We start from the raw sequence: 13,035 nt of genomic DNA, 5'->3' as shown, positions 1-13,035 counted from the left end.
TCATCAGCAAAGTCAATCAATTACTCATCTAGGAGAACTGGAAACTGATTGGACTAGGGGTATGATTAAACTAAAAGGCTCAGTATTTTAATGAGGTGCATTCTTTATGAATAAATCTGCAGATATAATGCAATGTCAATCAAAATCCCAACACTTTCCAAGTCAAGCAGGTTTTTTCACAACCACTGGTAAAGTATTCCTTTCCTTCTCCATCAGTTCCCATGGCCCTTCACATATGTAACATTCTAATGTCAGACAAGGCCTATGGACGAGGTCTATTTTTCCCTTGACCTAGTGGTCTAGTCTTGTGCTGTGTATTGTTTTAAAAACTATTTATCAGCTAACAGAGCTATGTCTCTCCCCATTACTTTCCTTTTTTCAGAAAAAATTTTTTCTTATGTTACCTCTTTATACTCTCAAATGCTTTTAGACTCACTATTAAATTTTAAAAGTATGAAATGTATTGGAGTAGACTGAAACCTGATATATTAATTGAAAAAGACGGGTATTCTTCAAGAACATTCTTCTAACTAATTTAAATCTGTTCTAAAATTAATAAATGTCACATATATTTCATATTAAAATTATTCTTAGGCATTGTTTTGAGGATCTGCCACAGCACAGAAGTTTAGCTTTGATTCTTTTAATCCCAATTGGATGAATATTGGAAAACACCAAAACATAGAGACAGGTCAGTTTCATATGCATGTTGTTCCTTATTAAACGTAGCCTCTAGATGACACTTGAAAGCTACAAGTGTTGTTTTCAGTTCTCTCTGCAAGTGGACAGCTTCAAAGTGTTCCCCAAATCCCCAATTCCATGTTGGTTTTTCCTGCCGTCAAGAGTTGAATCTCTGCACGGAATTTTCTAGCTATTTGCTCCAGCAATCGGAAGAGACGCTCTGGTTCTATTTAAACAATAACTTTCAGGAGCTGAATTGATATTGATACATTATTACTAACTAAAGTCCATACCTTATTCAGAGTTCCTTAGTTCTTACCTAATATCATTTTTCTGTTCCAGGATTCCATCCAAGATACCACCTTACATTTCATTGTCATATCTCCTTTGGCTCCTCTTGGCTGTAACAGTTTTTCAGAATGTCCTTGTTTCTACTGGCCTTGGCAGTCTTGAGGAGTGCTGGTCAGGTATTTTGTAAAATGTCCCTCAGTTGGGATTTGTCTGATGTTTTTCTAATTATTAGACTGGTGAGTTACGGGTTTTCTGGAGGAGGTAAAGTGTCATTTTCATTACATCATATCAAGGGTATGATATTCTGTTGAACAGTGTCCCCTCCCCGCCCCCCCCCCAATTCATCTCTACCCGGAACCTCAGAATGTGATGTTATTTGGAAATAGTCTTTGTACATGTGATGAAGTTAAGGTGAAGTCATATGGATTAGGGTGGGCCCTGATTCAATGACTGGTGTTCTTTTAATTTTATTTATTTATTTATTTTTTCCCCCAAAGCCCCAGTAGTTAGTTGTATGTCATAGCTGCACATCCTTCTAGTTGCTGTATGTGGGACGCGGCCTCGGCATGGCCGGAGAAGTGGTGCATCGGTGCGCGCCCGGGATCCGAACCCCGGCCGCCAACAGCGGAGCGCGCGCTCTTAACCGCTAAGCCACGGGGCCGGCCCAATGACTGGTGTTCTTATGAGAAGACAAAACAGAGACACAGAGGCAGACACACAGGGAGAATGCCATGTGACGGCAGAGGCAGAGATTGAAATTATGCCACCAACCAAGGAATGTCAAGGTTTGCAGGCAACTCCCAGAAGCTGGGAGAGAAGCCTGGAGCAGATTCTTCCTCTGAGCCCGCAAGAGGGAACTAACCCTGCCAACTACTGGATTTCAGACTTCTGGCCTCCAGAGCTGTGAGAGAATAAGCTTCTGTTGTTTTAAACCATCAAGTTTGTGGTAATTTGTTATGGTAGCCCTAGGAAACTAAGTCAGATATATACTATTGGCATGACTTACCACCATTGATGTTAACCTTGATCATCTGGTGGAGATATTGTTTGCCAGGTTTCTCCACTGTAAAGTTACTATATTTCCCCCTTTCCATACTGTCCTCTTTGGAAGGAAGTCATTGTACACAGCCCACTTTTAAGGGGTGGGTGTTGTGCTCCACATCACAAGTGTCTATTTATGGCTATTGTGAAAGAAATTTCTTCTTCCAATGTTTTCATATATGTTATCACCAATATAAAAGACTGACATTATCTGTCGAAGAGCTTGTATGTACCAACTTTATTAAACCCCTTTATTAATTCTATTAGCTTTTTTTTCCAACTTGATTTCTTTGAATTGTCTGGAATTATAAGTGCAAGTAATGCTTTTGTCTCTTCTTTCCCAATGTTTATATATTATTTTTCTGTTTCATGTCTTATTACATTGGTCAGGATTCCAGAAGACTATTAAAGAATAGCAGTGATTGATGATCTAGTGTATGTCCCAGGATTTTTGTCTGGTGGGACCCCCATTTATCTTGGGAAACTCCTCCTCCTCCACTCCCTACATGTAATTCTGGTGGGACTATTGCCAGTCACAGATAGCACCTAACCCTTTTGGTACAGAGCTGAGCACATAGTCCAGGTCCAGCCAAACATAAGACCCTATTTTCCTGGCCAGGGTGATTGTTCTAAAGGTGGGCAAGAAACTGATGCAGGGCCAACCAATTTCTCCGTTGTTTGTTTGTTTGTTTGGAGCTAGAAGAGAAGGAGATAGGTCTTATTTTCCAGCTTACAGGGTGGGAAAGGGAGGAATGAGGATTGTTGTAGGCTCCCCTCCCCTGCCCAGAAAAAGAGAGGTTGTTTGCAGAAAAAGAATGAAACCAAAGACAGAATCAAAAACAGTGGGAGAAGAGGGAGGGGAAGAGAGATGGAGAGAGGAATAATAATGATCTTAAATTTTAAAATTCCTAAATCCCATCTTCCTGGTTATATGAGCCCCAAATTTCCGTTTTCCGTTTTCTTTGCTTAAATTGGGTCACTTACAACAGAAGGAACTTTGACTACTACAGAAATCATCCCGGTCCCGGTAACTAACATTTGTTAGGCAATTATTGTGTACCAGGCTGAGAGCATGTGGTCCATCTGTACAATCTCATTTATTCCTCACAACAACCGGCAATGTGGATATTATTTCGAGTTTACAGATGAGGAAACAGGCTCTAGGAGGCAAGCAAGTTGCCCATGCTCTCCCAGGTAGAACTCGGCAGGTGTCTCTTGAATCCACGTTTGCTGACGCTCACAGCCTCTTGTTCCCAACCGGCGGAAGGATAAATATCCAAGAAGACAAGGGAACATGAACTGTCCTACTTGGAAAATGTGGTCTTATTGCCCTATCCTAGTGGATTCTAAGTTCTTTAATGGAACTTAGTGGTGAGAGAAAAGCAGTATGCAAAATCCAAACCCGGTCTCAAAGCACGTGCTGAGTGCAATCTGTTGAGCGAGTACCATAAAGCCAGGAGGGACGTGTCCGCGATGCAGGCGTGCGCCCAACCCGCGCCCCTGGCTGGCCGCTACCCAGGTCACGGAGCGAGAACGCTAGCTTCTTCCACGCCACACATTTTAGACCCTGAGACCCCCAGAGGAGGCGCAGAGCCGGGTGAGACGCGCAGAGTTCGAGGTTCGGAGGACCCGGCGCCCGCAACGCTTTCCGTCTGTTTCTAGGGCTCTTCCAAACTTTGCTTTTCAAGTCCAGGAGTTCGTGGGCCTTTGCAAGAACTGCGGGCGTCCATAGCGGTGCAGAGGTGCACGGGGCGCGCCCAAGGTCGCAGACTGGCAGGCGGCGCGCTCAGCCGGGTCCGGGACTGCGGGCGGCTCCGGGCGCGCGGCGGGCGGCCCGGGGCGGGGACTGGAGTGGGGCCGGCCCTGCGCCCTCGCGGCGGCCACCCGCGCGCTCCCCCGCCGCACGGCGCCAGGCGCATGGAGGCTCCCGAGGAGCCCGGGCCCGGCGGCCGGGGGCCCACCGCCGAGCGCCACGGGCCGCGCTGCCTGCCGCTGTCCGGCTTCCGAGAGGAGCTGCGGGCGCTCCTGGTCCTGGCGGGCCCTGCGGTGAGTAAGGTGGCCTCAGTCGGAGACCGGTCCCGGAGGGTTGGGAGCCCGGTGACCGAGTCGCCCCGCGAGACTTGGGAGGGGGTGAAGCCTAGGAGCTGGTGGCGGGCGGGCTGGCGGGCGCCGGGGGACACAGTGCCCAGAGCCCGGCGCGCGCGTCCTCCTGCCTCCGCGTGCGTCCCAGCCCTCTCTGCACCGCCCCGCGGGGGACCGCCCGCACAGCTGGCGCAGCTGGCCAGCACTGAGGAGCGGGGACCTGCTCACCTAAAGGGGCTCGACGCGGGGGCCTTCTCTGGGTGCAGATTCCAGCGAAGCAAGCAAAAGTTACCAGAACTGCAGAACACTCCGGAACTTGGTTTGTTTGAAAACTAGGAGTAGAGTCCGGAAGCTCAAGTTTCTAAACAATAATCTTTAAGCGGAGGAGGAGGGTGAATTGTCTGTCTTGGATTTAAATGTCCAAAACCACGTCTTCGGAATGATCTAATGTCAACCTCTGCACGAGGAAACCAGAGGCGTCCTGTCCCACACTGTCCTCCCCCCCCGTTATTGTGTTCAAAAGTTTTTAATGTGGTTCTCTTTTGGGTTGTGGTTTTTTCCTTATCTTTATTTCTAGGGCTCTTTCTGCATTGTCTATTTAAAAGTAATGTGGGTTTTAAAAACCACAAGAACCACAGACAATGTAATCCCATCCATGTTCTTCTACCAGTTTGGGTGGTTTTCAAGCCAACGAGGTAGGAGAGCCATTTCATGGGTCAAGAAGAACCCAGTGTGTTTTTAAGGCAGAAGTGAGCCTTTGGCATGGTGTAGACATTTTGCACCTGCAAGGCTAAGGCGGGCAGCTGTGATCTCCGGGCATGGTGACACAGTTGTTTGTGGAATCTTGTGATACCTGCTGTGGGGTGCACCGTGGCAAGAATAATGCCAGGGACAAAGCTGTGAAAGGACAATGCACGTAGTGGGAAGGAGTTTGTAAAGCTCTCTCGCAGAACAAAGAGCACGCAGTATGGAATGTCAATACCTAGGGCTCAGTTCCCTGCTTTGATCTAGGAAGGCGGGTTAGGAAACAGCCATGTGAACTCCAGTAGTCTTGTCGCCCCTTGCAGCCTCTGCTTATTCACCCGTGAAATGAAGATAATCTGTGCTTTGCCCCAACACTCCCTCGCAGAGTTGCTGTGAGAAAGGTCTCTGTAAGGCTGTTATGGCTCTAACAGTATAAAAAATAGACAAGGCAGCCTTCTGGGACCTTGCCCCTCTCGGCCACAGGTCCTTTGTCTCTGCTGGCCCCCTCAGTGATCTGGTCCCCTTGACATAGGGGACCTTCCCGGGCTCCAGGGATGAGCACTAGACTGACATGCCGGGCCCCTCGCCCTTTCTGTTTGTGTGTACACTGTGTATACACGTATATGACTGTGTTATTACAAATGTAATGCAGATTCCTTGTAGAAAAAATAGAAAAGCAAAACAAACAAAAGAAGAAAAACCTCTGAAATCTTGCCACCGAGAGAGAATTTGGGGATTTCCCTTCCAGTAGTCTGTGTCTATGTGACTGCTTTACCCGGTGAGGTCACATAGTTCTGGCACCTCTTTAGTCTCTCAGGAATTGTACATGGAGCCCCTCTTGGTCTCTCTCCATCTCTGTTCCCATCTGCTCTGAGTTTTCTATTTCCCGAGGGGCATGGGTGGGGGAGGACATCACCCCTTCTTTTACCTGCTCAGTGTCCAATACTCCACTCTTCTCTCCAGGCTCCCTCATAAAATAGGTAGGATGCCTGACCTGGCTCTGCTCTCTGTGATGTTCTCCCTCCCATTCACCGTCTCTCTTCCAGGCCTCTCGTATTAACCCTGACCTGTGAGGATCCAAGATAGGATTCAGGCTAAGGTGTTAGAACTTACCACTCTCCCGCTGAGCTTGAAGTGAGGCCTGTAAGAGAGAATAACGCAGAACACAAAGGAAAGAGTGTGAGATGGATACTGCACATCTGAAAAGATGCTCTCGTTACAGTGTCCGTTTGTCCTGCAGGAAGCTTTAGAAAAACATGCATTTGTGAGGGAGGGAAGGCAGTAGTTGAATCTTGGGCATTTGAACCATGCTTTCTTTTTGTCATTAGCATCTCATTGCCGGGCCGAATTATCAGAGTCCTGAAAAATAATCCCAGTGAGGGATTGCCTGCTCCCCACGGGCATGGGCTGTGCACAGCATGTAAAAGAGCTGGCATAGCCTGGGCCCAAACTGAGGGAGCTTGTTTCCATCTGTGTGGAGAGAGGAATCCCTGGGAGAGAGCTAGAGAACCTTCTAGGGCTGCAGGGCAGAAAGACCAGGGAAGGCCCCACAGGGGTGAGGGGCATCTGGAGAGACTGGTTGACTGCAGTCAGAGGCACACAAAACGTGCAGGCTCACAGTTGACTTTGCTCCTGTAGGCTCTGGGGAAACAATTAGCAGGGAATGTTTAGTGACAGATGTAAGATTCGGCAGGAGCAAGTTGGTAGAGTCAGGAGATAAGCTAGGCTAAGGTGATGAAGGCCTAAAAGGGGAAGACTGTCAATCTGGGAGACATTTCAAAGGGTGATATGGGTGGGTGGGCAGAGGAAACCTCAGAGTGGCCTGGGACCCTCCTCTCTCTTCCCCATCCTAACCAAGGCCCAACTGTCTCTCAGCTGGATCCACGCCTTCAGCTCTCCATCAAGCCTGGACCGCTGCAGCCTCCAACTTGTTTCTCCCTCTTCAGCTCATGCTGCCCCAAATGCTCCACATGGAGCCACCTAACTCCTCTTGAAATGCACCTCTGAGCTTGTCACCCCCTTTCCTTGGTCTTGTAAGGTCCTCCGGGGTTTGGCCCCCTGCCAAGCCCGCCAACCTTTATCTTGTTTTGCTGTCTCCCTCTTGCCCTCCACCCAGCCTCCTTTCAGTACCCCAGCCATGTCTCAGACCCCACACTCGCCTGCTACTCTCTGTTCCCTCTGCCTGGAATGTTCTCCCGGAACAGAGAGGCCAACTTCACCTGCCTATTTACCATTCAGGTTTCAGCTGAACTTCATTTCCTCCAGAACCTTCCCTGACACCTATGCTGTGCTCTCATAGCCCCTGTCTTCTTCGTAGTGCACGTCACACCTGCGATTAGCTGTGTTATTCCGTGTTGAACATCTTTCCCTGCTATACTGTCGGTTCCATGGAGTAGGAATGGAGCAGTGGTGTTCATCTTACTCATTTCCACACCCCTAGTGCTTGGCATGTATTTTGTGCTCCAAAGATATTGACCCGAGCTGACCATCTGTGAGTCAGGTGACTCGGGTCCTGGTTGCCCCTCTGCTACTAGCTAGTTGTGTGACCTGGTGCTGGTTGCTCAGCCTGCCTGCCTGTGCTTCCTCATGTGTCAAAGAAGAGGCTGCACCCGCTGGCCTCGCAGGCTCCTTCCAAGTGCAGCTCAGAGTGAACTTCTGGGCGTCCGTGGGAGAGGGGTAAGAATGGGGCCCTTCCTGAAGTGTGCTGGCATAGCACGCTGGGCGGGTTTATGCCTGTGCTCCTCTGGCATCTGGCCGTGGAGAGCGCCCTTCCGAAGCTGCCAGGTGGTAAGAGTTTTGTTTATTGCTGCCTGGCGAAAGCTGAGCAGGGTCTCTGTGACAAGAAGGAGAGACAGGCACAATCAGTCTGGCCTTGTCTGTTGTCTGTTTGGCTACATCTGAGCCACTGCCGGTTCAGGCTGGGGTTGCGACGGCAGTCCTCAAGACGCCTGGGGGAGCAAGCCTGTGTCCAGGTTGGCTAATTCCCCAGCATGGTAACATGCCCTGTGATGGGACAGTTCTGAAGGATCTGGTCCTTGACCACCACATCTTGAATTAGGTGTGTATAGGGTGGGGGATATATTGAAAGGCAGATCCCTCAGCCCCACGGACGTCTGGGATTGGTCTCTTGAGATGGGGCTGGGCATTGGCATTCTGAACAACATCCACAGGTAATCCTTAGGTACATGCATCACACGCTGTGGCCAAGAGCTCACGCAAAGGGCTTGAAACCAGGATCTGAGAACCAGTACGAGGTTAGCAAAGGTGAACTCTGGAGCCAGATCCTCCTGGGACTGAAGCTCAGGAGGGGCTGCTGTGTTGGGCAACCTCAGCGCCATGTGACTGCCATGACCCTGGCAAGGCTGCGGTGGCCCCAACAAAGAAACAGCTGTAGCATCTCACGTGGATGAGCTTAACTCAGCTAGAGTTCCTGGCCTTGCATCTAAGAGACTTCACTATTCCACCCTTGGACTGGGCACTCACCCTGAGAAAATGCCCGTCCCCACCCAAGTGAAAAGAGGTTCCATGCAGTACCATTTGTGATAGCAAAGTCTGGGCAGTGGCCCAAAGGCCTGACCATAGAGGAGATTGAACATGTTTTCATGTGAAGCCATGAAAAACAGCTTATGTGTGGCCTGTGGGGAGACAGGGCGCTGTATGGTGGAAATACATTTCATGGAAAAGAGGACAATAGGTTCTGTGACACAACCGTTTGCAATAGTTTATGCACATAAAGGCTTGTAGGACAATGACCTGAAAAGATTTGAAAGTGATGCTGAGTTTATCAAAAAAAGGACCTCATGACCTTTAAAGTCATAAATGTAAATTCACAAAGAGACACCAAGCTCCACTGAATGAACCCGCAGAGAATGTCTGTGAGGGTGGAGACAAGGCCTAAACCATGGTTCATCCTCTGGTGCAGGCCTACGGGGGTCCCCTGGCTCTAGCTTTAGGCTCTACAGGATTGGGTTTTTCATACTAACCTTTTTGATTTACACTCCTGCCCCGCGGCTTTTTGCTGCCCCCTGTCTTCTGTATTATTTGGCTTACTTTTGCAATACATTCTGAAAGCATCCCTTCTGCTGTGTAGCAGAAGGCCCTGTTGGAGATGAAAGTCACACTTGTTTTCTGTGGTGGTGAGAGAGGTACCTGGTCATGGTTGGAAGTTGATACAGGAAGGGTATGTGTGCCCCCCCCCCCCCCCCCCCCGCCCATGGCCAGGAGCAGGCCTGTCTTGTTTTGAAGATCTGGGCCCATCAGCGGAGTTGGAAGCTGTCTCCTCCCCAGATGTGGATTCTGGGAAGAAAAGAGGGCATCATCTGAACTGTCATAGGTGGGGCCTGGTCAGGTGCCCACGTGGCTGCAGTGTTGGCAGACAGACTGTATGTGGGCCGATGGAGGTGATGACAGGAAGCTGTGTCCTGGGGAGCCTAAAGAGACAAGACTTGTCTGAGCTCGGAACAGAGGAGTCTGTTTCCCTTGAAGGACTGTGAGAGGCGGCTTTGCCGACTGGACCAACACAAGCATCTCCATTTCCTGGGGCATCAGCTTTGAAAGGGGCACGTGGGACAGGCGGGCAGCAGCGGCAGTGAATCTTTAGGCACCTGTTCTCTCTCCTGGGCAGTGGGAGTCAGATGAATCCCCCTTTTGGACCACATAAGCCTCAGGAGAGAGGGCCTTTCCCAAGAGGTACTGGACCGCCTGGGTCTGGCAGGTGGGGGATGGGAGGTGGTTTTAAATCAACCTAAGGAAATAAGGTAAGTGTCCAGTCCTGCAGCTAAAGCATTGTGGAGCAATTCATAGTAGGTCCTGGAATCGTAAGGAAGAATGGCTCCATGTTTCAGAAGCTGAATTTGTTCTCAGATCTGAGGCTTCATAGAATTCAACAATTAAAGGTGCTTGGCAGACTGGTAGCATTTCACCCCAACATTCCAGATCCCACTGGCCTTCCGGTTGGATGGTCTCATTTCTGCCTCATGTGCTCCTGTCTGGAATTTCTTGCTGGCTGTTGAAGGCTGTATTCTCTCCAGTCCTCACTAGGAATCTGGGATAAGAAGGGGGTTATCCCAGAGGGCAGCCTCTGAAAATTTCAGAGAAAATATACACATGATCTATGGCCTGAGCAGCTAAAGCAAAAAATAAATTTAAAAAGCTGGGAAGTTCTCAAAAAAGTGATTCTGATGGCAGTTGCAAATGAACTTTAATATTTTTCAAGAAGCCCACCAGAAATCGCACATTTGCCTGTGCAAGCTGGCAGAGCTCACCACAAGCCATGTTTCTTTACTTCTGACTGGAGTTGATTACGGGGTGGGGGCGCCCCCAGGAACTGCACTCTTCTCCTTCAACTGTGATGACTGACACTCGTCTGCAACTGCTCGTTTTCTGTCTCTTCCCAGTTCTTGGCCCAGCTGATGGTGTTTCTGATCAGCTTCATCAGCTCGGTGTTCTGCGGCCACCTGGGGAAGCTGGAACTGGATGCTGTCACACTCGCAATCGCAGTATGTATGGGACACTCTACACGGATCGATGAAAACCGTCTGTATTAGGTTCCTCTTGCTGCTCTTATGAATTACCACAATTTAGTGGCTTAAAACAACACAAATGTATTATCTGACTGTGCTGGAGGTCAGAAGTCTGAAATGGGTCTCATTGGGCTAAAGTCAAGGTGTAGGCAGGGCTGCAACCTTATTTCCATCTGCAACTTTAATTCTCCCTTGCCTTGTAACCTCACATGTTCCCTTGTGTTCTTCAAGTGTAACCTCACAGGTCCCCTCCTGTTCCTCACGCGTAACCTCACAGGTCCCCTCGTGTTCCTCACGCGTAACCTCACAGGTCCCCTCCTGTTCCTCACGCGTAACCTCACAGGTCCCCTCGTGTTCCTCACGCGTAACCTCACAGGTCCCCTCGTGTTCCTCACGCGTAACCTCACAGGTCCCCTCGTGTTCCTCACGCGTAACCTCACAGGTCCCCTCGTGTTCCTCACGCGTAACCTCACAGGTCCCCTCGTGTTCCTCACGCGTAACCTCACAGGTCCCCTCGTGTTCCTCACGCGTAACCTCACAGGTCCCCTCCTGTTCCTCACGCGTAACCTCACAGGTCCCCTCGTGTTCCTCACGCGTAACCTCACAGGTCCCCTCCTGTTCCTCATGCGTAACCTCACAGGTCCCCTCGTGTTCCTCACGCCTAACCTCACAGGTCCCCTTCTGTTCCTCACGTGTAACCTGACAGGTTCCCTCATGTTCCTCACATGTAACCTTATAGATTCTGGGGGTTAGGATGGGACATCTTTGGAGGGCCATTATTCTGTCTTCCACATCAGCTAATTTGTAACCCATGGAGCTCTAGCTCCTGCTCTTGGTTCCACATCTGGGAGAAGGAATTGTAAAAGGAGAGTTGAAGTCTGCCTTCGTTGGGAGAAACTGTAACCCCCCCTCGCCCCCCATGATTTGTCTGCCTTACTGAGACTCCTAATCTGGAAATAGAACTGGAAGATGAAATCCTGGATCCTGAAACCTGAAATCGAGAGGAACCCCACATCCTCTCTGTATCCTAGATGTGAACCCCCAAAACCAAAAAGAGGTCTCATTGACCTCTGCCAGGGGCTAATGGGCTATGCATGGCTGAAGGGCCCTGCCAACTTGTTTGGTTCGGCCAGCTGGGTGCTTCTAGGAAAATGGACTCAAGGGCCTTCAGCAGGTGTGTGTCCCAGTCCTCCTCAGCCTCCTCGATTCCCCTTTGCTCCGGCCCTGCCGGGGCGCACATTCACCTGAGCTGCCTGCTCCCTGCGGGCATTTGAGTCTGCCGTCTCTGAACCGTGCAAGACCACTCTGAACTAGTCCCCAGGTCTACATGGATAGTTTTCCTTTCAGAGGCAACATGGACAATCCCAAGCTTAATTATCCTTTTTTAACTTTAATGTTTGGAAATTTGGGGGAAGACAGAAATGCACTCAGCAAGCCTCCAGCAGCTTCTCTTTGGTCAAGGAAGCGTACGAAAGCTGTTGCTTGTAGGCTGGGCCCAGTTTCGGCCGTCGTCTCTGGGTACCTCCCTGCAGACTCAGGTGGAGGTGGCAGGTTCCAGAGAGGGAGAGCATCAGACATCCTGTGATGCCACTCCTTGGTTTTGGGGGTGCTACCTTGGGTTCCCCAAAGCTATGGGGACCCCAGAGTTTTGTTGATAACGCTGGTCAAGACAAATCCACCTGGAAGGCCCCTAGCACTCGCCTTGACTTGAGAGACTTGCTTCTGTGCTCCCAGAGTCCTTCGGAATATTGCAACAGGCCGTGCTTGGTTGAGCAAGTGGACTTATCCAAAACTGCCACTGTGCCGTGCTGCATTCACCTTCAGAAGGATCCACATTCCTCTGAGACTGGAGAGCAAAACGCCTAAGACTTAAAAAAGAAAAAGGCTGGGTAATAACCTCTGGCTTAGATTTTTCTTCCCTCTCTAAACTTGTGCGGGTCCTTTAATTTAGCTGGCCCAACGGATTTGGGCAGGGGCTCCAGGCAAATAACAGAGTGGATTCACTTGACTTGCTGGGTTGACAGGTGCTCTGCAGGCTCTGATCAGTGCAGACAGAATGTGCCTTCCCGTCTTCCTTTAACTCTGCATGGCCTTCTTGCATTTATTTCCAGGTTATCAATGTCACTGGTGTCTCGGTGGGATTTGGCTTATCTTCTGCTTGCGACACCCTTATCTCCCAGGTAAATGGAAGCCCGAGGTCAGTCTCACGGTGACCCTGGACATCTTCTCATGAGTGTAGCTGGTAGAACCCCAGCGGCACAAAGAGAGAGTCGTGCGCACAGAGGGAGGAGATCCTGGGCAGCACTTTGTCAGCCATCAGCCGGTCCTCCGTGCCTGCTTTCTTTGAAAAATGTGGCTGGGTGTCTCTCAGGCTTGTGAAGTAGTATTGATCTGCACGACTGCCTTACATTACATTTTGACCACTAGGGGACATTTTGTGAAAGTCCCTTTTATCACTTTCCTCGTTGTTGAGTTTGGTATAGTCCTGTGGTTCTCAAACTTCACTGTGCACCAGGGGCATCTGGGGGGGCTTGATAAAACACAGGTTGCTGGGCCCGCCCAGTGGTGTGCTGGCAGATGTTGAAGAACCGGGTCTCGAGTGGGGGAGGGAAACGTTCTGACGATGCTGTTTGCAATTCCAGTGTGTCAGTAACTCCCTCGCTGGCCAACTTCA

General features: G+C 49.9%; 1 protein-coding gene across 1 annotated transcript in view; it reads left to right on the top strand.

The window, feature by feature from the left end:
- Window positions 1-3,930: 3,930 nt before the first annotated feature.
- Window positions 3,931-13,035, top strand: part of LOC101405956 (multidrug and toxin extrusion protein 1) — a 34,998-nt gene continuing 25,893 nt past the window's right edge. Inside the window, exons 1-3 of the mRNA XM_014789485.2 lie at window positions 3,931-4,059; window positions 10,236-10,337; window positions 12,473-12,541. Of these exons, the coding sequence (XP_014644971.2) occupies window positions 3,931-4,059; window positions 10,236-10,337; window positions 12,473-12,541 (300 nt within the window). The remainder of the gene's footprint in view (window positions 4,060-10,235; window positions 10,338-12,472; window positions 12,542-13,035) is intronic.

The sequence above is a fragment of the Ceratotherium simum genome, chromosome 16 (genome assembly GCF_057802395.1).
Source record: "Ceratotherium simum simum isolate JZ-2026a chromosome 16, ASM5780239v1, whole genome shotgun sequence".
Taxonomy (NCBI): domain Eukaryota; kingdom Metazoa; phylum Chordata; class Mammalia; order Perissodactyla; family Rhinocerotidae; genus Ceratotherium; species Ceratotherium simum.
The sequence above is the reverse complement of the archived record's forward strand: the minus strand, read 5'-3'. Positions and strand labels throughout refer to the sequence as shown.